The sequence below is a fragment of the Salvelinus fontinalis genome, chromosome 26 (genome assembly GCF_029448725.1).
Source record: "Salvelinus fontinalis isolate EN_2023a chromosome 26, ASM2944872v1, whole genome shotgun sequence".
Classification (NCBI taxonomy): Eukaryota; Metazoa; Chordata; class Actinopteri; order Salmoniformes; family Salmonidae; genus Salvelinus; species Salvelinus fontinalis.
The window spans coordinates 16,948,924-16,974,974 of record NC_074690.1 but is presented as its reverse complement, the minus strand read 5'-3'; the positions used below and the strand labels follow the sequence as shown (position 1 = coordinate 16,974,974).

Below are 26,051 nucleotides of genomic sequence, written 5' to 3'. Positions count from 1 at the left end.
AGCGAGGCTATGACAGTAGAGAGGCTATATACAGTAGAGAGGCTTTATACAGTAGCGAGGCTTTATACAGTAGTGAGGCTATGACAGTAGCGAGGCATTATACAGTAGCGAGGCTTTATACAGTAGCGAGGCTATGACAGTAGCGAGGCTATATACAGTAGAGAGGCTATATACAGTAGCGAGGCTATATACAGTAGTGAGGCTTTATACAGTAGCGAGGCTTTATACAGTAGCGAGGCTTTATACAGTAGCGAGGATTTATACAGTAGTGAGGCTATATACAGTAGTGAGGCTATATACAGTAGCGAGGCTATATACAGTAGTGAGGCTTTATACAGTAGCGAGGCTATATACAGTAGCGAGGCTTTATACAGTAGCAAGGCTATATACAGTAGAGAGATTATATACAGTAGCAAGGCTTTATACAGTAGCGAGGCTTTATACAGTAGCGAGGCTTTATACAGTAGCGAGGCTATATACAGTAGTGAGGCTTTATACAGTAGCGAGGCTTTATACAGTAGCGAGGATTTATACAGTAGTGAGGCTTTATACAGTAGCGAGGCTATATACAGTAGTGAGGCTTTATACAGTAGCGAGGCTTTATACAGTAGCGAGGCTATATACAGTAGTGAGGCTTTATACAGTAGCGAGGCTATGACACGAGTGAGGTTATACACAGGCACCGGTTATTGGGGCTAATTGAGGTATTATGTACATGTAGGTATGGTTAAAGTGACTATGTATATATGATAAACAGAGAGTAGCAGCAGCGTAAGCCTTCTTATATGGAGGCCATATTGTCAGATTGTCTTCATTATACTGTTCAAACTATTAAAATATGTTTAATAGTCATTTCTGTCTTTTGTTCTTCTGAATATGCTTCTGGATAGTTAGTTGTTGGTTAGTGTCAACTGTTGATGTGTGTTGTGTTTGACACATTTGTTAGTGAATTGATTTAGTGTAAAACCAATGTACGCATATAAAAGCACACACACATGTCTAATTATATCTCTTTTATAGATCCAAGCCATGACATTTTCTACATTCATCCATGTTCATTGTATACTGTACATTTAATTGATTTGACTTCCATTGACTATCAGTAGTTTGCTGCTTTAAATGAATAGAGGATCAATATCAAATGTTTTTCTGATCAACTGTTTCATCAATTGTTTACCTTCCCATCATTATGTTCAACATGTATTTTTCATGACTTTTGAATCGTTCAGAATGACTGTCTGAATCTTCTCAGACAGCCTCCTATCCTAAGATGGTGGACCTCCTTTCCTCTCTGCTCCCCTACTAACCCCCTGTGTTATGAGACAGATTCCATATCATGAACCAAATGTAAAAGCAACTTTATCAAACATATCATGATCTTGATTGGTGGCCAACGTGGGAAGTCCTCTCTTCCAGGGGATTTGCTGCAGCTGTGGGTTTGTTTCATTGATTCACCAGGCCTGTGAAGAAAATACACATCCTTGTTGAACTTACATAAGAGGAGAGAGACTCACTACAACTAATGGTAGTATTTATGGTACTGGCAAAACCATTTCTTGATTCTATTAATGTATATCTGACACTGAGAAAACATCCATTGAAGTTTGCTTGAGTTTAATACCTGTGTAGAGATCCATAAACACTTACCAAATATTAGCTTTCCAGGTAACCTAAATGGGATGACATTGTAGTTAATATTTAGAATCTTATGAGGCTTACAGTAGCATAATCAGTAACTGACATGTACAACTATTGTAACTTAAAGACAGTACGTTTTCACACTGACAAAAACCTGTGTAGAATGTGTTTCAGTTGATTATTTTCTCTTTCCTACTGTTGCATTTGACTTACAACTGCTTGCGGTTGCATATCCTCTCTGACATTCAACATTTGCAACAACACGACCCCGGTAATCCTTTTGTTTACAGGCCCATGTCTGACGTCCTTCCTTTACAAACATATCCTCTGTAAGATCCAGCCAATAATGATTCCATGTGTCCAGTTTGCAGCCCGCTTTGTAAAAAGAGAATGAATATAAAAGTGTTAATGAAGGTTTATACATTGAGTTTGTGATAATATATTTTATAGGGACTCATTTACAGTACACATTAAACATCATAAACTAAACTAAATAAACAAATGCTAAACAAAGGAAATATTGTGCTGATTGAGTACTGTATATTCTGTTTCTTTGCGTTGTGTGTAGTACATCATACATACATGTACATCTGCCAACTGTCACTTCTCCATTCTGACATCGAACATCAGCAACAAAAGGTCGTTTCCAATAATCCTGTTCTTTACAGAGAAATGTCTGACTCTCTCCTTCCTTCACAAACATATCTTTTTTAAGATCCAGCAGGTCAAAAGTCCTTTTGTCAACGGTACAGGGAGCTGGTATATAAAGAGTTGACATAACAGTGTTAACAAAGGTTGATATATTATGAGACAAGACAGTTAGGTGTGTGATGGTATCTTGCTAATTGTAGCAAGTGATTAATTTACTTACCTTTACAAATGGGTAGCACTGACCACGTTTCATCACTATGACACATCACTTGCTCTGGACCCACAAGTTTATAATAGTTAATGCATTTGAAGGTCAGTGCCATTCGATTGCTGTCAGAGTCACTGATAAAATCCCCATTATCAACTGTTGGCTTCTCTCCACACCTATCAACTGAACAACAAATACAGCTCTTCAGGATTACAAGAATAATGCTCATATTGTTCTGAGACATTTCAGGTCAAAAACCAGGCCACTTCCAGGTGAAAGGAATTGTGGTAAAAATGTACTCTAAGCATCCAAATATGATGCATTATGATTCAGCTATAATGCATTATAACATGTGCAATTAGCATATACGACCCCTGGATGTCTCTTGTAATCATGTCATAATGATCTGGACTAAATATCAGCCAGTTGAAAATTGCATATAGAGACATAACAGTCCCACCATTACACTGTCAGCGTGTTTTAGGACTTCTAACCCCTTTTTAAACAAAGTGTATTTGAGCTACAGACTTCTGGGTTGGACCATTGGATTAGTGTATTTCTTCTGCCTCCATTGGTACCAACCTGTGTGATTAACGAGGGCGGAGCTAGACTGGTGTCTGTGAGACAAGGACGGATCCCAAAGGGCCTTTTTACAAAAGCATCTGTAGAGTCAGAATGGTTTGAGCTACTAACTATTAAAATCTATCTACGAACACGCACGTGTAACATGTCTTGCTTTATGACCTCACAAGCTACACAAGAGTCATTAGAAGGTAAGGTGTTCTTCTACATAGAAGATCATAGAAAATCCCAGGACATAGTGTCTATAATACTGTAATAAGCTGACATAGATGCTGTCACAAACTTCACACAGTTGTCACTCATTTTCTAATGAGCAAACATTTTCTGTACTACAGCGTACAAATAAATTCATTTTTATCACCTTGTTTTTTAAATTGACATTTGTTAATAAAAGTCATGAATGCAATTGTTTATGTCAAATTGCTTTGTGTTCTACTTGTAGCCCTGGTTGTTCTAAAAATAAAATGGGAAAACACTTAATTGCAAGGCTAAATATAAGGCCTGGACATGCAGATAAATGAAAGTCAGATAAATGAAAAGCCCATTTTTGCTGGGGTCTCAGCACTGATGGGGTTAAAGTCTTGTTATAACACAATATAAAGGCTTGTTACAAATGATAAAGCATCACACTTGGAAGATTCAAGTAAGTGTTACCGGACTAGCTTCTGTTTGGTTCACTAAATAAGATTATTATATTAAGTCTAATGCTGAAAAGTGGAAAACAGAAAGCTTGAATTACCAGGTAAAAATGGACTACTAGGTTGTGGTCTGGCAGGGGGTCTGACATTGGGTGAGGCCTCCTCACCTGTTGGAGACAGTTACAGCAGATATCTGTAAAAATGAACCTGGTATGAAATGTGACATTAGACATTGGAAACCACAAGACATAATAAATACATTGATTCTACAGCTGTTTTTTTTGTCATTTACTTTTCCTGCATTAGTTTTTGAGTGAGGCCATGAAACTTAGGACACTGATCAATCTGTATCGTGGAAATGCAGCGTTACAGCCTGATGAAATTTAAAGGCAATGTTCCTGCTTTAGCGGAGACTGCATTCACGGTAAACTCTACATATGTCAACTCAATCGGAAATTACCTTTAATTTGTAACTCGCAACCTAGTTAAGCTGCAGCTGGCCCCGAACAGATCGGCACGTTTTGCTCTTCATTGTAATCAGAGGGCTGATATCAATACTATGCACGCCAGTCTCTATTGGCTGAGAGTTGAGGAAAGACTGACTGCATCATTTATTCTTTATATAAGAAACATTAAGGTGTTGGAAAATCCCAAATTGTTTACATAGTCAACTTACACACAGCTCTGACATACACACTTATGCCACCAGGGGTCTTTTCACAGTCCCCAAATCCAGAACAAATTTAAGAAAATGTACAGTATTATATAGAGCCATTATTGCATGGAACTTCGTTCCATCTCATATTGCTCAGATAAACAGCAAACCTGGTTTAAAAACCCAGATAAAGCAACACCTCACGGCACAACGCCTCTCCTCTATTTGACCTGGATAGTTTGTGTGTATGCACTGATATGTAGGCTACGTGTGCCTTTTTAAAACATTTATGTAGTTATGTCCTTGAGCTGTTCTTGTCTAATGATGTTCTGTATTATGTTTCATGTTTTGTGCGGAACCCAGGAAGAGTAGCTCCTGCTTTTGCAACAACTAATGGGGATCCTAATAAAATACCAACAAAAGAAATTACCAAAAACCTGTAACGTTTCAGCGATCCAGACTGAATAGAGACCTAAGGGTCTCTTACAAATAACATTATAAATTCACACTATGTATTTAATTAATTAACCTGCTAAGACTTAGTTATAGCAGAATATTGTGGCATTACGGTACCTGCAAAAGGTCTAATCAATGCCAGGTTTGTTACAATATGTATGACTGGCTGAACTAAACTGAGGAAGGAATAGGATATTTTTTAATGGAATTTCTCATTTGGATGAGATTACCGCTAGATGTGCTGTGGCCCCCTCCACTAGACGTGCTGTGGTCCCCTCCGCTAGATGTGCTGTGGCCCCCTCCTCTAGATGTGCCACCATTCCCTCTGTCACTCGAAGTGCTCCTGTCTCCTTCACCTGTTCCACACATGACAAGATTAATAACAATAATATAACATGATTAATAACAATAATATAGCAAGATTAATAACAATAATGTAACATGATTAATAACAATAATATAACATGATTAATAACAATAATATAACATGATTAATAACAATAATATAGCAAGATTAATAACAATAATGTAACATGATTAATAACAATAATATAACATGATTAATAACAATAATATAACATGATTAATAACAATAATATAGCAAGATTAATAACAATAATATAACATAATTAATAATAATAATATAGCAAGATTAATAATAATAATATTACATGATTAATAACATTAGTTTGAAGGCTGTTACTACAAACTATACAGTTTTACTACAAACTATACATCAACTGATGTCAATGACCCAATGTTCATATGTTCATCAGTCTGGGATGTTTTGGGAATATCAGGGGGCACAATTTGTGCAATGTAAAACATCTCATAGAAATGTCAGTCACCAAACAAGAAACCTGCAGGTTTGTTTAGCTCGTTTGGCCAGTTACATTGTTCAATATTGCTATTGCCAGTTTATTGCCATTGGGGTAAACAAAGCTGTTCTTGCCTAAGATACAAAATGACTGGTCACTTTTACCTGTGCTGGCCCTCTCTGTGGGGGATGGAGTTGGAACTATTGAGAGGGAGGCAGGGAACAAATATCAATGATTTATTCAGAAGGGTACAGAAGATTAAAAAAAACAAGGAAACAGGAGTCACACTATAAAATGATGGCTCTAATGCCAGGACTTCACTTACTGCATGTGGGAGCTGTGGTCCAATCTCCAGATATGCAAACACTAGAGTCAGTTTCTTCAAAAGTATATGAATCCTGACATTTATAATTTATCTTAGAGCCGTCTTGGAACTTCTCCTGATATTTATGAGTGACAACTGCATTGGTCACAAGAGGAGGTTCTCCACACAAGTCGTCTCTTTCTGTAAAGAACCAAGACAGTGGAAACACAGACACTAATACATGTTGCTATGCACATCATCTTTCTCATGCGTGACACTGACACATGCTGCTTCGACTGACAATCACTGAATGTTTAACAAAATGAAGGAGAATACAATGACTAAATACCACCCTCTGTGGTGAAAGACGTGAAAAAATACAGAATGTAATATTTAATTCAATGTAATCAAAAAGTCATCATTATGCCATCGTTATCCTACCACATAGTAGAGCAAAACAAGGGTTTTATACCGAGACAACTCTGAGAACACACTCACCTACACAAAGTGGTAATTCTGTCCAAGTCCCATTCTCACACGTAGCTGCGATAGAGCCCTTAATGATATGTGTTGAATCACAGCCAAACCAAACTATTTTTCTATTGGGATACCATCCATTCACATCAGGGGTTTTCACTTTAGCATTAGGGTTCTCTGGAGCAATGCAGCTGTTCTCATCTGAAAAACAAAAACTTCAATTATAAACATCTTATTGAATCAACTGAGGGAGAAAAGCTAGAGTGAGGTTTGACCCAAACAGCATGTCTGTATTTATCTTAAGGTAGACAAAGTAGATGGACTAGTCTACTATCTGTGCCATGTGACATAAAGAGCTGTATAGACATTTTCCACTGTCAGGTTTTACCCCGGTGCTTGACCCAAAGTCTCAGGATTTCGTGTTTACAAAGCTGAAGCCTAAGTGCGGCCCCAGGAGGCCATATACACTAAATCAGGGCTGCCGAAGGGTGACTGGGGACTTGGGGCAGGGTTTGGAGATGTATTGTGATAGCATGTGATGTAGTTGGTCCCTTTTAGGAGAGTTCCTGATAGTACTAGTGATCTAGTGCAATTAGGCTGTTGTACAAGGAGTTCCCTACATATTATGAAAAGAAAGCTTAAACAAAGTCATCAACAGTGTTTCCATCTTCCCCTGAACAGAAAACGTGTTAATAAGCAATACAAGATTGTTGGTGACTTCCCAGTACAACATGCAGGTATTAACAGTGAGCAGTACACACTATACTCTATGAGGGCAGCAGGAACCCTCAAAGTCTTCCCATGATCTCTAACACCAATGTTCTGACAATTCATTCATGATACATTTTTTTTGTAAAAATGCTCAAATCACTTACCTATGCACTTAGGTATGTGGGACCATTTTCTGTTCTCACACTTAACCATCGCCCACCACCCCTCAACCACAGGTTTCCGACCTTTATCGCAGGCATAGTAAAGTTCCGTGCCATGCTGGTACGTTTCTTTATCCGAGTCAAAATAACCTCGATCCAGTTTGGGTTTTTGGCAGCTTTGTTGGGAATCTTGAGCTGAAATGGAGTAACCTTGGCCTAATTATCAAAGGAACAGTAAAGCTGATAACAACCATTTCAGATGACTTTTTTGCAGTTTGAATTGTGACGTTGTGATGCATAAATACATCACAATCCAAAAGTGTATGAGAACACTTTTGACTTTTCAAAAACCTAATGCAGATGAGTTCTTCAGAAAGGGACACTTTTGTATAGTGAATTGTATTTCAGTGTTTGTAAGGTGTTTAAGACATGATTTCAGAACTGTGAACTGTGCCCTCACTGGTGACAGTGACCAAACACAACATGACTATCAAATACCCAAATAAGCAAAACACATATCCAAAATCTGTCTTGGGGATTTGACCACAGCCAAGGTGCGAGAAAAGCTTATGTTCAGTTGCATTTTGAATGAAACATCCCTTTAACAATTCCAATGCTTGTCAATGACCCTGAAAATTCATCCTCACCAATGAAAGGCCTTTACCCTGTAATGATCACATGTAATGGAATGGCAGTAAAGATGCCAACCACTTAGAAGTGTATGAAATGTGAGGCTCACGACCATAGAGTCCATCTGTAATAGCCCATAGACAACGTGGGAGCATAAGGTCCACTTGGATATTTTAATCAAAATTGCCATCAAATGAAATAAACTTTTTGTAAAATGATAAGTGAACGATGCCACGTAACAGAAGCTCTTACCGTGTACTGTGCAAAGACACCAAATCAATAGAACAAAAAACAAACATTTTGGTTCACCCATTTCCCTACAAAATAGATAACCCATGCGACTCTGACAAATGCTTACTGGCGAATAAAGTCAACTGGATTTCACAAATAGTTTAGGTCAGCTGTGTGCAAGTTAATCATTGCCTAGGGCAGTTCCAAACTCTAGAGTTTCCAAATAGGCTATGTACATTTTGGTGCATCTGACTGCGTTTCAAACAAAACAGAATTGTTTTGAACAGTAAGGGGTGTAGCTGACTTCAATTGAACTGTCTTATAAATAATGCTTCATTATGTGTGAATAAAGCTAACTGTTTTGAACTCAGAGACGTCAATAAAGCTGACTGTTTTAAACTCAGAGATGTGAATAAAGCTGACTGTTTTGAACTCAGAGATGTGAATAAAGCTGACTGTTTTGAACTCAGAGATGTGAATAAAGCTAACTGTTTTAAACTCAGAGATGTGAATAAAGCTGACTGTTTTAAACTCAGAGATGTCAATAAAGCTGACTGTTTTAAACTCAGAGATGTCAATAAAGCTGACTGTTTTAAACTCAGAGATGTGAATAAAGCTGAATGTTTTAAACTCAGAGATGTCAATAAAGCTGACTGTTTTAAACTCAGAGATGTGAATAAAGCTGACTGTTTTAAACTCAGAGACGTCAATAAAGCTAACTCTTTTAAACTCAGAGAGGTCAATAAAGCTGACTGTTTTAAACTCAGAGATGTGAATAAAGCTGACTGTTTTGAACTCAGAGATGTCAATAAAGCTAACTCTTTTAAACTCAGAGACGTCAATAAAGCTGACTGTTTTAAACTCAGAGATGTGAATAAAGCTGACTGTTTTAAACTCAGAGATGTGAATAAAGCTGAATGTTTTAAACTCAGAGATGTCAATAAAGCTAACTGTTTTAAACTCAGAGATGTGAATAAAGCTGAATGTTTTAAACTCAGAGATGTCAATAAAACTGACTGTTTTGAACTCAGAGATGTCAATAAAGCTGACTGTTTTAAACTCAGAGATGTGAATAAAGCTGAATGTTTTAAACTTAGAGATGTCAATAAAGCTAACTCTTTTAAACTCAGAGATGTGAATAAAGCTGACTGTTTTGAACTCAGAGATGTCAATAAAGCTGACTGTTTTAAACTCAGAGATGTGAATAAAGCTGACTGTTTTAAACTCAGAGATGTGAATAAAGCTGACTGTTTTGAACTCAGAGATGTGAATAAAGCTGACTGTTTTAAACTCAGAGATGTGAATAAAGCTAACTGTTTTGAACTCAGAGATGTCAATAAAGCTAACTGTTTTGAACTCAGAGATGTGAATAAAGCTGACTGTTTTAAACTCAGAGATGTGAATAAAGCTGACTGTTTTAAACTCAGAGATGTCAATAAAGCTGACTGTTTTAAACTCAGAGATGTGAATAAAGCTGAATGTTTTAAACTCAGAGATGTCAATAAAGCTAACTCTTTTAAACTCAGAGATGTGAATAAAGCTGACTGTTTTGAACTCAGAGATGTCAATAAAGCTGACTGTTTTAAACTCAGAGATGTGAATAAAGCTGAATGTTTTGAACTCAGAGATGTCAATAAAGCTGACTGTTTTGAACTCAGAGATGTGAATAAAGCTAACTGTTTTGAACTCAGAGATGTCAATAAAGCTAACTGTTTTAAACTCAGAGATGTGAATAAAGCTGACTGTTTTGAACTCAGAGATGTGAATAAAGCTAACTGTTCTGAACTCAGAGATGTCAATAAAGCTGACTGTTTTAAACTCAGAGATTTGAATAAAGCTGAATGTTTTAAACTCAGAGATGTCAATAAAGCTGACTGTTTTGAACTCAGAGATGTGAATAAAGCTGAATGTTTTAAACTCAGTGTAAAGGTGGTCCTCCTCCTCTTCAACCGAAAAGGAGGAGTAGTGATGGAACCAAGGCGCAGCGGGTTGTGAACACATAATTTATTCAAAGACAAGACGAAAAAACACGAACTTCACTACAGCTAACAAAACAACAAACGGAGTAGACAGACCTGGACGAACTTACATAAACACGAAGAACGCACGAACAGGGAAAATAGCCTACACATAAATAACAATGAACAAACAAACCGAACAGTCCCGTATGGTGCGACAAACACTGACACAGGAGACAACCACCCACAACGAACACTGTGAAACAACCTACCTAAATATGACTCTCAATTAGAGGAACGCCAAACACCTGCCTCTAATTAAGAGCCATACCAGGCAACCCTAAACCAACATAGAAACAGACAACATAGAATGCCCACCCAAACTCACGTCCTGACCAACTAACACATACAACAAACTAACAGAAATAGGTCAGGAACGTGACACTCAGAGATGTCAATAAAGCTAACTGTTTTAAACTCAGAGACGTCAATAAAGCTGACTGTTTTAAACTCAGAGATGTGAATAAAGCTGACTGTTTTAAACTCAGAGATGTGAATAAAGCTGAATGTTTTAAACTCAGAGATGTCAATAAAGCTAACTGTTTTAAACTCAGAGATGTGAATAAAGCTGAATGTTTTAAACTCAGAGATGTCAATAAAACTGACTGTTTTGAACTCAGAGATGTCAATAAAGCTGACTGTTTTAAACTCAGAGATGTGAATAAAGCTGAATGTTTTAACTTAGAGATGTCAATAAAGCTAACTCTTTTAAACTCAGAGATGTGAATAAAGCTGACTGTTTTGAACTCAGAGATGTCAATAAAGCTAACTGTTTTAAACTCAGAGATGTGAATAAAGCTGAATGTTTTAAACTCAGAGATGTCAATAAAACTGACTGTTTTGAACTCAGAGATGTCAATAAAGCTGACTGTTTTAAACTCAGAGATGTGAATAAAGCTGAATGTTTTAACTTAGAGATGTCAATAAAGCTAACTCTTTTAAACTCAGAGATGTGAATAAAGCTGACTGTTTTGAACTCAGAGATGTCAATAAAGCTGACTGTTTTAAACTCAGAGATGTGAATAAAGCTGACTGTTTTAAACTCAGAGATGTGAATAAAGCTGACTGTTTTGAACTCAGAGATGTGAATAAAGCTGACTGTTTTAAACTCAGAGATGTGAATAAAGCTAACTGTTTTGAACTCAGAGATGTCAATAAAGCTAACTGTTTTGAACTCAGAGATGTGAATAAAGCTGACTGTTTTAAACTCAGAGATGTGAATAAAGCTGACTGTTTTAAACTCAGAGATGTCAATAAAGCTGACTGTTTTAAACTCAGAGATGTGAATAAAGCTGAATGTTTTAAACTCAGAGATGTCAATAAAGCTAACTCTTTTAAACTCAGAGATGTGAATAAAGCTGACTGTTTTGAACTCAGAGATGTCAATAAAGCTGACTGTTTTAAACTCAGAGATGTGAATAAAGCTGAATGTTTTGAACTCAGAGATGTCAATAAAGCTGACTGTTTTGAACTCAGAGATGTGAATAAAGCTAACTGTTTTGAACTCAGAGATGTCAATAAAGCTAACTGTTTTGAACTCAGAGATGTCAATAAAGCTGACTGTTTTGAACTCAGAGATGTGAATAAAGCTAACTGTTTTGAACTCAGAGATGTCAATAAAGCTAACTGTTCTGAACTCAGAGATGTCAATAAAGCTGACTGTTTTAAACTCAGAGATGTGAATAAAGCTGAATGTTTTAAACTCAGAGATGTCAATAAAGCTGACTGTTTTGAACTCAGAGATGTGAATAAAGCTGAATGTTTTAAACTCAGTGTAAAGGTGGTCCTCCTCCTCTTCAACCGAAAAGGAGGAGTAGTGATGGAACCAAGGCGCAGCGGGTTGTGAACACATAATTTATTCAAAGACAAGACGAAAAAACACGAACTTCACTACAGCTAACAAAACAACAATTGGAGTAGACAGACCTGGACGAACTTACATAAACACGAAGAACGCACGAACAGGGAAAATAGCCTACACATAAATAACAATGAACAAACAAACCGAACAGTCCCGTATGGTGCGACAAACACTGACACAGGAGACAACCACCCACAACGAACACTGTGAAACAACCTACCTAAATATGACTCTCAATTAGAGGAACGCCAAACACCTGCCTCTAATTAAGAGCCATACCAGGCAACCCTAAACCAACATAGAAACAGACAACATAGAATGCCCAAACTCACGTCCTGACCAACTAACACATACAACAAACTAACAGAAATAGGTCAGGAACGTGACACTCAGAGATGTCAATAAAGCTAACTGTTTTAAACTCAGAGACGTCAATAAAGCTGACTGTTTTAAACTCAGAGATGTGAATAAAGCTGACTGTTTTAAACTCAGAGATGTGAATAAAGCTGAATGTTTTAAACTCAGAGATGTCAATAAAGCTAACTGTTTTAAACTCAGAGATGTGAATAAAGCTGAATGTTTTAAACTCAGAGATGTCAATAAAACTGACTGTTTTGAACTCAGAGATGTCAATAAAGCTGACTGTTTTAAACTCAGAGATGTGAATAAAGCTGAATGTTTTAAACTCAGAGATGTCAATAAAGCTGACTGTTTTAAACTCAGAGATGTGAATAAAGCTGAATGTTTTAAACTCAGAGATGTCAATAAAGCTAACTCTTTTAAACTCAGAGATGTGAATAAAGCTGACTGTTTTAAACTCAGAGATGTGAATAAAGCTGACTGTTTTGAACTCAGAGATGTCAATAAAGCTGACTGTTTTAAACTCAGAGATGTGAATAAAGCTGACCGTTTTAAACTCAGAGATGTGAATAAAGCTGAATGTTTTGAACTCAGAGATGTCAATAAAGCTGACTGTTTTGAACTCAGAGATGTGAATAAAGCTAACTGTTTTAAACTCAGAGATGTGAATAAAGCTAACTGTTTTAAACTCAGAGATGTGAATAAAGCTAACTGTTTTAAACTCAGAAATGTGAATAAAGCTGACTGTTATGAACTCAGAGATGTGAATAAAGCTGACTGTTTTGAACTCAGAGATGTGAATAAAGCTGACTGTTTTAAACTCAGAGACGTCAATATAGCTGACTGTTTTAAACTCAGAGATGTGAATAAAGCTGACTGTTTTAAACTCAGAGATGTGAATAAAGCTGAATGTTTTAAACTCAGAGATGTCAATAAAGCTAACTCTTTTAAACTCAGAGATGTGAATAAAGCTGACTGTTTTAAACTCAGAGATGTGAATAAAGCTGACTGTTTTAAACTCAGAGATGTCAATAAAGCTGACTGTTTTAAACTCAGAGATTTGAATAAAGCTGAATGTTTTAAACTCAGAGATGTGAATAAAGCTGACTGTTTTGAAGTCAGAGATGTCAATAAAGCTGACTGTTTTAAACTCAGAGATGTGAATAAAGCTGACTGTTTTAAACTCAGAGATGTGAATAAAGCTGACCGTTTTAAACTCAGAGATGTGAATAAAGCTGAATGTTTTGAACTCAGAGATGTGAATAAAGCTAACTGTTTTGAACTCAGAGATGTCAATAAAGCTAACTGTTTTGAACTCAGAGATGTCAATAAAGCTGACTGTTTTAAACTCAGAGATGTGAATAAAGCTGAATGTTTTAAACTCAGAGATGTCAATAAAGCTAACTCTTTTAAACTCAGAGATGTGAATAAAGCTGACTGTTTTAAACTCAGAGATGTGAATAAAGCTGACTGTTTTGAACTCAGAGATGTCAATAAAGCTGACTGTTTTAAACTCAGAGATGTGAATAAAGCTGACCGTTTTAAACTCAGAGATGTGAATAAAGCTGAATGTTTTGAACTCAGAGATGTGAATAAAGCTGACTGTTTTGAACTCAGAGATGTGAATAAAGCTAACTGTTTTAAACTCAGAGATGTGAATAAAGCTAACTGTTTTAAACTCAGAGATGTGAATAAAGCTAACTGTTTTAAACTCAGAAATGTGAATAAAGCTGACTGTTTTGAACTCAGAGATGTGAATAAAGCTGAATGTTTTAAACTCAGAGATGTCAATAAAGCTGACTGTTTTAAACTCAGAGATGTCAATAAAGCTGACTGTTTTAAACTCAGAGATGTGAATAAAGCTGAATGTTTTAAACTCAGAGATGTCAATAAAGCTAACTCTTTTAAACTCAGAGATGTGAATAAAGCTGACTGTTTTGAACTCAGAGATGTCAATAAAGCTGACTGTTTTAAACTCAGAGATGTGAATAAAGCTGAATGTTTTAAACTCAGAGATGTCAATAAAGCTAACTCTTTTAAACTCAGAGATGTGAATAAAGCTGACTGTTTTAAACTCAGAGATGTGAATAAAGCTGACTGTTTTGAACTCAGAGATGTCAATAAAGCTGACTGTTTTAAACTCAGAGATGTGAATAAAGCTGACCGTTTTAAACTCAGAGATGTGAATAAAGCTGAATGTTTTGAACTCAGAGATGTGAATAAAGCTAACTGTTTTGAACTCAGAGATGTCAATAAAGCTAACTGTTTTGAACTCAGAGATGTCAATAAAGCTGACTGTTTTAAACTCAGAGATGTGAATAAAGCTGAATGTTTTAAACTCAGAGATGTCAATAAAGCTAACTCTTTTAAACTCAGAGATGTGAATAAAGCTGACTGTTTTAAACTCAGAGATGTGAATAAAGCTGACTGTTTTGAACTCAGAGATGTCAATAAAGCTGACTGTTTTAAACTCAGAGATGTGAATAAAGCTGACCGTTTTAAACTCAGAGATGTGAATAAAGCTGAATGTTTTGAACTCAGAGATGTGAATAAAGCTGACTGTTTTGAACTCAGAGATGTGAATAAAGCTAACTGTTTTAAACTCAGAGATGTGAATAAAGCTAACTGTTTTAAACTCAGAGATGTGAATAAAGCTAACTGTTTTAAACTCAGAAATGTGAATAAAGCTGACTGTTTTGAACTCAGAGATGTGAATAAAGCTGAATGTTTTAAACTCAGAGATGTCAATAAAGCTGACTGTTTTAAACTCAGAGATGTCAATAAAGCTGACTGTTTTAAACTCAGAGATGTGAATAAAGCTGAATGTTTTAAACTCAGAGATGTCAATAAAGCTAACTCTTTTAAACTCAGAGATGTGAATAAAGCTGACTGTTTTGAACTCAGAGATGTCAATAAAGCTGACTGTTTTAAACTCAGAGATGTGAATAAAGCTGAATGTTTTGAACTCAGAGATGTCAATAAAGCTGACTGTTTTGAACTCAGAGATGTGAATAAACCTAACTGTTTTGAACTCAGAGATGTCAATAAAGCTGACTGTTTTAAACTCAGAGATGTGAATAAAGCTGAATGTTTTAAACTCAGAGATGTCAATAAAGCTAACTCTTTTAAACTCAGAGATGTGAATAAAGCTGACTGTTTTGAACTCAGAGATGTCAATACAGCTGACTGTTTTAAACTCAGAGATGTCAATACAGCTGACTGTTTTAAACTCAGAGATGTGAATAAAGCTGAATGTTTTGAACTCAGAGATGTGAATAAACCTAACTGTTTTGAACTCAGAGATGTCAATAAAGCTAACTGTTTTGAACTCAGAGATGTCAATAAAGCTGACTGTTTTAAACTCAGAGATGTGAATAAAGCTGAATGTTTTAAACTCAGAGATGTCAATAAAGCTAACTCTTTTAAACTCAGAGATGTGAATAAAGCTGACTGTTTTAAACTCAGAGATGTGAATAAAGCTGACTGTTTTGAACTCAGAGATGTCAATAAAGCTAACTCTTTTAAACTCAGAGATGTGAATAAAGCTGACTGTTTTAAACTCAGAGATGTGAATAAAGCTGACTGTTTTAAACTCAGAGATGTCAATAAAGCTGACTGTTTTGAACTCAGAGATGTGAATAAAGCTGAATGTTTTAAACTCAGAGATGTCAATAAAGCTAACTCTTTTAAACTCAGAGATGTGAATAAAGCTGACTGTTTTGAACTCAGAGATGTCAATAAAGCTGACTGTTTTAAACTCAGAGATGTGAATAAAGCTGACTGTTTTAAACTCAGAGATGTGAATAAAGCTGAATGTTTTGAACTCAGAGATGTCAATAAAGCTGACTGTTTTGAACTCAGAGATGTGAATAAAGCTAACTGTTTTGAACTCAGAGATGTCAATAAAGCTAACTGTTTTGAACTCAGAGATGTCAATAAAGCTGACTGTTTTAAACTCAGAGATGTGAATAAAGCTGAATGTTTTAAACTCAGAGATGTCAATAAAGCTAACTCTTTTAAACTCAGAGATGTGAATAAATCTGACTGTTTTAAACTCAGAGATGTGAATAAAGCTGACTGTTTTGAACTCAGAGATGTCAATAAAGCTGACTGTTTTAAACTCAGAGATGTGAATAAAGCTGACCGTTTTAAACTCAGAGATGTGAATAAAGCTGAATGTTTTGAACTCAGAGATGTGAATAAAGCTAACTGTTTTGAACTCAGAGATGTCAATAAAGCTAACTGTTTTGAACTCAGAGATGTCAATAAAGCTGACTGTTTTAAACTCAGAGATGTGAATAAAGCTGAATGTTTTAAACTCAGAGATGTCAATAAAGCTAACTCTTTTAAACTCAGAGATGTGAATAAAGCTGACTGTTTTAAACTCAGAGATGTGAATAAAGCTGACTGTTTTGAACTCAGAGATGTCAATAAAGCTGACTGTTTTAAACTCAGAGATGTGAATAAAGCTGACCGTTTTAAACTCAGAGATGTGAATAAAGCTGAATGTTTTGAACTCAGAGATGTGAATAAAGCTGACTGTTTTGAACTCAGAGATGTGAATAAAGCTAACTGTTTTAAACTCAGAGATGTGAATAAAGCTAACTGTTTTAAACTCAGAGATGTGAATAAAGCTAACTGTTTTAAACTCAGAAATGTGAATAAAGCTGACTGTTTTGAACTCAGAGATGTGAATAAAGCTAACTGTTTTAAACTCAGAGATGTGAATAAAGCTAACTGTTTTAAACTCAGAGACGTCAATAAAGCTGACTGTTTTAAACTCAGAGATGTGAATAAAGCTGACTGTTTTAAACTCAGAGATGTGAATAAAGCTGAATGTTTTAAACTCAGAGATGTCAATAAAGCTAACTCTTTTAAACTCAGAGATGTGAATAAAGCTGACTGTTTTAAACTCAGAGATGTGAATAAAGCTGACTGTTTTAAACTCAGAGATGTCAATAAAGCTGACTGTTTTAAACTCAGAGATGTGAATAAAGCTGAATGTTTTGAACTCAGAGATGTCAATAAAGCTAACTGTTTTAAACTCAGAGATGTGAATAAAGCTGACTGTTTTGAACTCAGAGATGTCAATAAAGCTGACTGTTTTAAACTCAGAGATGTGAATAAAGCTGAATGTTTTGAACTCAGAGATGTCAATAAAGCTGACTGTTTTGAACTCAGAGATGTGAATAAACCTAACTGTTTTGAACTCAGAGATGTCAATAAAGCTGACTGTTTTAAACTCAGAGATGTGAATAAAGCTGAATGTTTTAAACTCAGAGATGTCAATAAAGCTAACTCTTTTAAACTCAGAGATGTGAATAAAGCTGACTGTTTTGAACTCAGAGATGTCAATAAAGCTGACTGTTTTAAACTCAGAGATGTGAATAAAGCTGAATGTTTTGAACTCAGAGATGTCAATAAAGCTGACTGTTTTGAACTCAGAGATGTGAATAAACCTAATTGTTTTGAACTCAGAGATGTCAATAAAGCTAACTGTTTTGAACTCAGAGATGTCAATAAAGCTGACTGTTTTAAACTCAGAGATGTGAATAAAGCTGAATGTTTTAAACTCAGAGATGTCAATAAAGCTAACTCTTTTAAACTCAGAGATGTGAATAAAGCTGACTGTTTTGAACTCAGAGATGTCAATAAAGCTGACTGTTTTAAACTCAGAGATGTGAATAAAGCTGAATGTTTTGAACTCAGAGATGTCAATAAAGCTGACTGTTTTGAACTCAGAGATGTGAATAAACCTAATTGTTTTGAACTCAGAGATGTCAATAAAGCTAACTGTTTTGAACTCAGAGATGTCAATAAAGCTGACTGTTTTAAACTCAGAGATGTGAATAAAGCTGAATGTTTTAAACTCAGAGATGTCAATAAAGCTAACTCTTTTAAACTCAGAGATGTGAATAAAGCTGACTGTTTTAAACTCAGAGATGTGAATAAAGCTGACTGTTTTGAACTCAGAGATGTCAATAAAGCTAACTCTTTTAAACTCAGAGATGTGAATAAAGCTGACTGTTTTAAACTCAGAGATGTGAATAAAGCTGACTGTTTTAAACTCAGAGATGTCAATAAAGCTGACTGTTTTAAACTCAGAGATGTGAATAAAGCTGAATGTTTTAAACTCAGAGATGTCAATAAAGCTAACTCTTTTAAACTCAGAGATGTGAATAAAGCTGACTGTTTTGAACTCAGAGATGTCAATAAAGCTGACTGTTTTAAACTCAGAGATGTGAATAAAGCTGACTGTTTTAAACTCAGAGATGTGAATAAAGCTGAATGTTTTGAACTCAGAGATGTCAATAAAGCTGACTGTTTTGAACTCAGAGATGTGAATAAAGCTAACTGTTTTGAACTCAGAGATGTCAATAAAGCTAACTGTTTTGAACTCAGAGATGTCAATAAAGCTGACTGTTTTAAACTCAGAGATGTGAATAAAGCTGAATGTTTTAAACTCAGAGATGTCAATAAAGCTAACTCTTTTAAACTCAGAGATGTGAATAAAGCTGACTGTTTTAAACTCAGAGATGTGAATAAAGCTGACTGTTTTGAACTCAGAGATGTCAATAAAGCTAACTCTTTTAAACTCAGAGATGTGAATAAAGCTGACTGTTTTAAACTCAGAGATGTGAATAAAGCTGACTGTTTTAAACTCAGAGATGTCAATAAAGCTGACTGTTTTAAACTCAGAGATGTGAATAAAGCTGAATGTTTTAAACTCAGAGATGTCAATAAAGCTAACTCTTTTAAACTCAGAGATGTGAATAAAGCTGACTGTTTTGAACTCAGAGATGTCAATAAAGCTGACTGTTTTAAACTCAGAGATGTGAATAAAGCTGACTGTTTTAAACTCAGAGATGTGAATAAAGCTGAATGTTTTGAACTCAGAGATGTCAATAAAGCTGACTGTTTTGAACTCAGAGATGTGAATAAAGCTAACTGTTTTGAACTCAGAGATGTCAATAAAGCTAACTGTTTTGAACTCAGAGATGTCAATAAAGCTGACTGTTTTAAACTCAGAGATGTGAATAAAGCTGAATGTTTTAAACTCAGAGATGTCAATAAAGCTAACTCTTTTAAACTCAGAGATGTGAATAAAGCTGACTGTTTTAAACTCAGAGATGTGAATAAAGCTGACTGTTTTGAACTCAGAGATGTCAATAAAGCTGACTGTTTTAAACTCAGAGATGTGAATAAAGCTGACCGTTTTAAACTCAGAGATGTGAATAAAGCTGAATGTTTTGAACTCAGAGATGTGAATAAAGCTGACTGTTTTGAACTCAGAGATGTGAATAAAGCTAACTGTTTTAAACTCAGAGATGTGAATAAAGCTAACTGTTTTAAACTCAGAGATGTGAATAAAGCTAACTGTTTTAAACTCAGAAATGTGAATAAAGCTGACTGTTTTGAACTCAGAGATGTGAATAAAGCTAACTGTTTTAAACTCAGAGATGTGAATAAAGCTAACTCTTTTAAACTCAGAGACGTCAAAAAAGCTGACTGTTTTAAACTCAGAGATGTGAATAAAGCTGACTGTTTTAAACTCAGAGATGTGAATAAAGCTGACTGTTTTGAACTCAGAGATGTGAATAAAGCTGACTGTTTTGAACTCAGAGATGTGAATAAAGCTGACTGTTTTAAACTCGGAGATGTGAATTAAGCTGACTGTTTTAAACTCAGAGAGGTGTGTTAAACAGATGTATTCTAGCCTGTCTTATGTAAAGTGTTGGAGAAAGTCCTAGCAGAACAGCTCATGTCATATCTGGATAAGCCAGCAGCATACCACCCTGCATACCACTACTGGCTTGCTTCTGAAGCTAAGCAGGGTTGGTCCTGGTCTGGCCCTGGATGGGAGACCAGATGCTGCTGGAAGTGGTGTTGGAGTGCCAGTAGGAGGCACTCTTTCCTCTGGTCTAAAAAATATCCCAATACCCCAGGGCAGTGATTGGGGACACTGCCCTGTGTAGGGTGCCGTCTTTCGGATGGGACGTTAAACGGGTGTCCTGACTCTCTGAGGTCATTAAAGATCCCATGGCACTTATCGTAAGAGTAGGGGTGTTAACCCCGGTGTCCTGGCTAAATTCCCAATCTGGCCCTCAAACCATCATGGTCACCTAATAATCCCCAGTTTACAATTGGCTCATTCATCCCCCTCCTCTCCCCTGTAACTATTCCCCAGGTCGTTGCTGCAAATGAGAACATGTTCTCAGTCAACTTACCTGGTAAAATAACGGTAAAATAAAAATAAGCATCAGTACTTGCACCAGGAACAATTTGGATTCAGACCAAAATACTCCACTTAAACAGCAAGCTGTGTCCTACTGCAGAACATCAAGAAATCACTGGATGAGGGAAATGTGGTCGGGTCAGTCTTCCTTGACCTGAAAAAGGCCTTTGACATAATGAATCACAGTGTACTGCTCTCCAAACTCCACACGTTCAATTTATCAGACAAAGCCATCAGCTGGTTTGGTTTACATCTTGGATAACCGTGGACAATGTGTGGTCATCAATAACATTAAATCCACATTTCATGGGGCACCAGGGGAAACTGCAGGGTCCCTCTATGAAAAACCTCTATGGGACAGTCCTCCTTCTCATACAGAGGAGCACATGCATGGAACACTTTATCAGAAGAACATAAACTGCTGAAACATTTGACTACATTCAGAAGAAACACCAAAAACTGGTTGCTATAGCTCCAACAGTACAATCATGTATGAACTGCTGCGTGCTATCAACAGATCAATTAAGACCCGTGTAACTCCATGTTGTAAATATTAGTGATACATACAGTATGTATGAGATTTGTTTTTGTGCATATAATTGTGATAATGTAGTGATAATGTACTGATCTGTGATTTTATGTGATTTTTCATTGATTATGTATTTATATATTTCCCTTTGTGTCAATTAGAACCCAAGGGGACGGGTGTTGAAAATTACCATGTGCTAGAAACAGTATAGCACAATGCATCAGACGACCGTTTGTTCGATGTGTTAGTGTGTTTGTTTGTATTTATCCAAATGGAGGCTGCTGAGGGGAGGACGGCTCTTAATAATGTCTGGAATGGAGTGAATGGAATGGCATCAAACACATGTTTTCGATATCATTCTATTCAGTCCATTCCTGGACATTATTATGAACACTCCTCCCATCAGCAGCCTCCACTGATCCAAATCAACCAAATAATAATGTTGGTAGATACAGTGCCTTCAGAAAGTATTCACAACCCTTGACTTTTTCCACATTTTGATTAAAATGGATTTAATTGTATTTCTTTTTGTCAACGATCTACACAAAATACTTTGTAATGTCAAAGTGGAAGAAAAATTTGAACAATTGTAAAACATTTATGAAAAATAAAACACTAATATACTGTATCGTGATTAGATAAGTATACACGTTAGAATAGCCCCTAGGCAACGATTACAGCTGTGAGTCTTTCTGGGTAAGTCTCTAAAGGCATTATAGACCTGGATTGTGTAACATTTGCCCATTATTCTTTTCAAAATTTTTCAATGTGTTGTATTGGATTTGCCCCAAACATAACACGTTGTATTCAGGACAAAAAGTGAATTGCTTTGTCACATTTTTTGCAGTATTACTTTAGTGCCTTGTTGCAAACAGGGTGCATGTTTTGGAATATTTGTATTCTCTACAGGATTCCTTCTTTTTACTCTGTCAATTAGGTTAGTATTGTGGAGTAACTACAATGTTGTTAATCCATGCTCAACTTTCTACATTCACACCCATTAAACTCTGTAACTGTTTTAACTGGTTTCCTTCCTCTCCGGCAACTGAGTTAGGAAGCATGCCTGTATCTTTGTAGAGACTGGGTGTATTGATACACCATCCAAAGTGTAATTAATAACTTCATCATGCTCAAAGGGATATTCAATGTCTGCTTTTTTTTAACAATCTACCAATAGGTGCATTTCTTTGCGAGGCATTGGAAAACCTTCCTGGTCTTTGTGGTTGAATCTGTGTTTGAAATTCACCGCTCAACTGAAGGACCTTACAGATAATTGTATGTGTGGAGTACAAAGATGAGGTAGTCATTCAAAATCTTGTAAAACACAATTATTGCAGACAGAGTCAGTCCATGCAACTTATTATGTGACTTTTTAAGCAAATTATTACTCCTGATCTTATTTAGGCTTGCCAGAAAAAAGGGGTTGAATACTTGTTGACTCAAGACATTTCAGCTTTTCCCTTTTAATTAATTTGTAAAAATTTCGATCCAATTAAATCCATTTTAAATGCAAGCTTTAACACACCAAAATGTGGAAAAAGTCAAGGGGTGTGAATACTTTCTGAAGGCACTGTATATATTGAAATCATCCTTAATCATCATCACCAATAAACTGACGACTCCAGTGACTGCAATGTGCTCTTCAGATGTTGCGGACACTGATACCCACGCAAAGCGCCTCAAGAGATTATAGAATGATGCAATTGGACTTTGGGTGTAGTCGCACGTGCACGGCCAAGGATGCTCAAAAATGGGACGATTTTGAATAATAAGCCTATAGCTGCTTCCTTGTTTTCCAAATAATGTAACATCATTTGTGTGATGTATGCAGTCTTTTCGAGCGCTTGGAGTGAGAAGACACACCTTTATTGCACTCGGAGTACAACAATTGTTTTAAAATACAGTCATAAAAGTGTACATTTCAGATCTGGATTTTTGTTGGGATGATGTAGCTACAGCAGAGGAGAACTATGGTTGATTTGGAGAGCGAAGTACCCCCTCTTCCCCCGAAGTATAGATTCAGAGACTTACTCCTCGGGGACCAGAATTTACAAACTGATGACAGGTAGGTTCAGTTTGTTTGACATCATGTTAACTACAATTATTTTAAAAATGACCTGGTTAAACATTGTTGTAGCTAGTACAAAATGTAGGGTTGGTGGATAATTTAAAAAAAACATTTTTTACTTTGTCAATACAATAGTAGATTTTGTGTTGTGATTTTGTGTTTTGCAAAGTGCAGTTGGAGAGGGGAAGAGAATGACTATGCTAATGGTGCACCCCTTAGAACAAATGTATCTGTGGGGGTTACATTTGTATAAAGACCTACAGTGTCACGGTGCTGGCATAAGAAGGGAATGAGACTATGATCGGCATACAGCAGTAGTTGATAGTCCAGGGTCAAAGTTTATTTAGAGTTTGTACCTGTGGAATCTTTGCACTTGTGTAGCCCTTTCTTTTCATGTGTGGAATGTTATTCATAATTGAATCATTAATAAACATTATTTGTTTTAAACCGTTGAAAATCAGGTGTTTCCATGTCAAACAGTTTTGTTATATTTCAGTCTTCTGTGATGTATATAAAGTGTAATATTGGGATACAAACTCAAAATGGAATACATTTAAACTCTATATCTGACATGGTACAGGTTTCTTCTTTTTTTAAAGCCCATAACCATGTGTGTGAGGTGTATACTTTTGTTTCCAAGGTAGATTTGTTTAAGACCACCAAGAATCACTCTGTGTGACCCTGATTTAGCCCACTGCAGTAAAATGTTAATACCCAGCCTTAGCCATGCTCCAAAACTTAGTAAATATGACATTATTCATTTTATTTACAGAAACAATTTATATTTATTTTTTCCCCAAGGGTGCAAGTAGAATTTTACGCCAATGAAAGTACTTTCAAAGAGAGACTTAAACTGTTCTTCATCAAAAACCAAAGATCAAGTAAGTCATATTTTTTTAAATGTGTAACGTTAGTCACAGTCGAACTACACTATATTCTGTGCCTAAATCTTATTTGTACTTTTCTTACGAGGGAAAAATCTACCTTTTGCATCAGTAACAAATAGCATTGGTTATAACTCTTGAACCAGTAATAACTAAAAGACCCAGATGTTCTCATGGTCAAGTCACATGGTGAGGAAGTACTCCTAACCCTAGGTATGACATTATAACCGCTCTGTCTCTCTGTCTCCCAGGCCTGAGAAGACGAGTGTTCGACTTCTCCATAAAGGTCCTGAGCTGTGTCCTATACATGTGTCGTGTGTTGACAGACGACCCATCCAAAGGACATGGTTGGTAAGGACATTCATTCCGTGTGTCGTAGGTACATTTACATACCACGTGGCGTTCACTGAATTGTAACAGAAATGTTGCTTTTTATAACTCCATAGAAGAAGAAGGGATAATTCAAAGAGAATTTTGAAGTATCAGTCAATTCTCAATGACAATGATTCTAACACTTTCATTTCTATGCCTGGAAACAGAGGAAGTGAATGCACTGAACATGTTGAAAATGTTTGAATCCACTGTCAATCAAGGACATCATAACCATGTCTGTGTGGTGACGTGGGAAAGAAAACACTGGTGCATCTAGTGGCTGACTATGGGTGTGCTCTTGACTTTTAGTCAGTGTAGCTTTAGTTGGGTTACTTATGTAAGCTTTGTAAAAACTCTCGTGCAATAAAGTCATCTCATCTGGAAACATAAGCGACTAAGAGTCGGGTCGCTGTGTACTTTAGTAAGTTGTGATAAAAGGATAGTATTTGTTTATACTGTCAGTTTACTCGCAGTCGTCCTCCAATCTTCTATTTCTCGTGTGTTACTCTTCTACTTGCCTTTTTTTATGTCTTTTTTATAGTACTACTGATATTGATTACTGCATTGTTGGGAAAGAGTGAGCAAGAAAGGCATTTCACTGTACTTGTGCATGTGACAATAACAACAGTACTGTAGAATGTATTTGTATTCAATAGTATTCTGCACAGTTAGACATTGTTGTTCATTAATTGGGCATCTTTTTGTTTCCCTTACAGCTGGGGATGCCCCAATCAAACGTACATATTTTTAAAGATTGACTGGTTAGTGTTTAATCTACCCTCATCTAATCGAGTGTTAAATAAAAAGCTAAAGAGATGGTCCTCTGTAACTCAGTTGGTAGTGCAAGGTGCTTGCAATACCACAAAAGTGGGTTTGATTCCCAGGACCACCCATATATAAAATGTATGCACGCATGACTGTAAGTTGCTCTGGATAAAATAGTCTGCTAAATTGCATATACTCCAAGTGTACAAAACATTAGGAGAAGCATATTCAGACATGGGCCTAATATGTCAGTGGTTGCCTGGTAACAATGCATGGAAGCGTAATATGTCAGTGGTTGCCTGGTAACATGGAGACCAGATCGCTCCCTTAGAGAGGAAACGCACCAGAACAATGTGCTTCTGACCAGAATATGGGCCATTATTTCCTGGTGATTCTGCATGTTGAATTGGCACAAACAGTCTCTGGAACTCAGCAGGTGCTCACTGTAACACTGCTTTTAGCCCGTCGTGGTGTGTCCAGCAGTTCAATCTTCTGCTGCCTTGGCAGACTTTAATAAATACAAATACAAATCTCCAGCTGCGAACTAACGCACATCTTTTTTCCCACCAGGTCTCCCATAATATGGGTCGAACGAAGTCTTGGCATATGGGCGTTACAGGTGAAATTTCTGTCAACCAATTTTCTTCACAATTCATGAACTTGTAGCTGTGGTTGTGAACAACTGTATGCATGGGCACTACGCAATTGCTACTGTTTGTTGTTTGCTTTCCAATAATGTCAAACAGACTTGAAACAAAGCTTATATTTCTTCAACAGGTGTCTGTGGCAGTTATCTGT

The 26,051-nt window shown here is 36.3% G+C and overlaps 2 protein-coding genes across 3 annotated transcripts in view; one reads left to right on the top strand and one right to left on the bottom strand.

The window, feature by feature from the left end:
* Positions 1–998: 998 nt before the first annotated feature.
* On the bottom strand, positions 999–8,303 carry LOC129823754 (complement factor H-like). Of its 2 annotated transcripts, none has more exons than XM_055882717.1 (12): positions 8,182–8,303; positions 7,303–7,515; positions 6,449–6,628; positions 5,972–6,151; positions 5,811–5,846; positions 5,059–5,184; positions 3,819–3,884; positions 2,510–2,680; positions 2,221–2,394; positions 1,852–2,013; positions 1,648–1,670; positions 999–1,460 (listed from the first exon to the last, which is right to left on the bottom strand). In XM_055882717.1, exons 1-11 carry the CDS (start codon positions 8,264–8,266, stop codon positions 1,654–1,656), a joined length of 1,410 nt encoding a protein of 469 aa, XP_055738692.1. In that variant the 5' UTR covers positions 8,267–8,303; the 3' UTR covers positions 999–1,460; positions 1,648–1,653. The 2 variants fall into 2 exon arrangements, with proteins under 2 accessions (XP_055738692.1, XP_055738693.1); XM_055882718.1 differs by having other exon boundaries at positions 7,303–7,494.
* A 14,486-nt stretch (positions 8,304–22,789) lies between these two features.
* The window catches only part of LOC129823753 (potassium channel subfamily T member 2-like), a 34,305-nt gene continuing 31,043 nt past the window's right edge, over positions 22,790–26,051 (top strand). Inside the window, exons 1-6 of the mRNA XM_055882716.1 lie at positions 22,790–23,229; positions 24,034–24,113; positions 24,368–24,467; positions 25,205–25,249; positions 25,824–25,872; positions 26,031–26,051. The exon at positions 26,031–26,051 is cut by the window's right edge and continues 39 nt beyond it. Coding sequence (XP_055738691.1) covers positions 23,135–23,229; positions 24,034–24,113; positions 24,368–24,467; positions 25,205–25,249; positions 25,824–25,872; positions 26,031–26,051 — 390 coding nt within the window. The 5' untranslated portion in view covers positions 22,790–23,134. The remainder of the gene's footprint in view (positions 23,230–24,033; positions 24,114–24,367; positions 24,468–25,204; positions 25,250–25,823; positions 25,873–26,030) is intronic.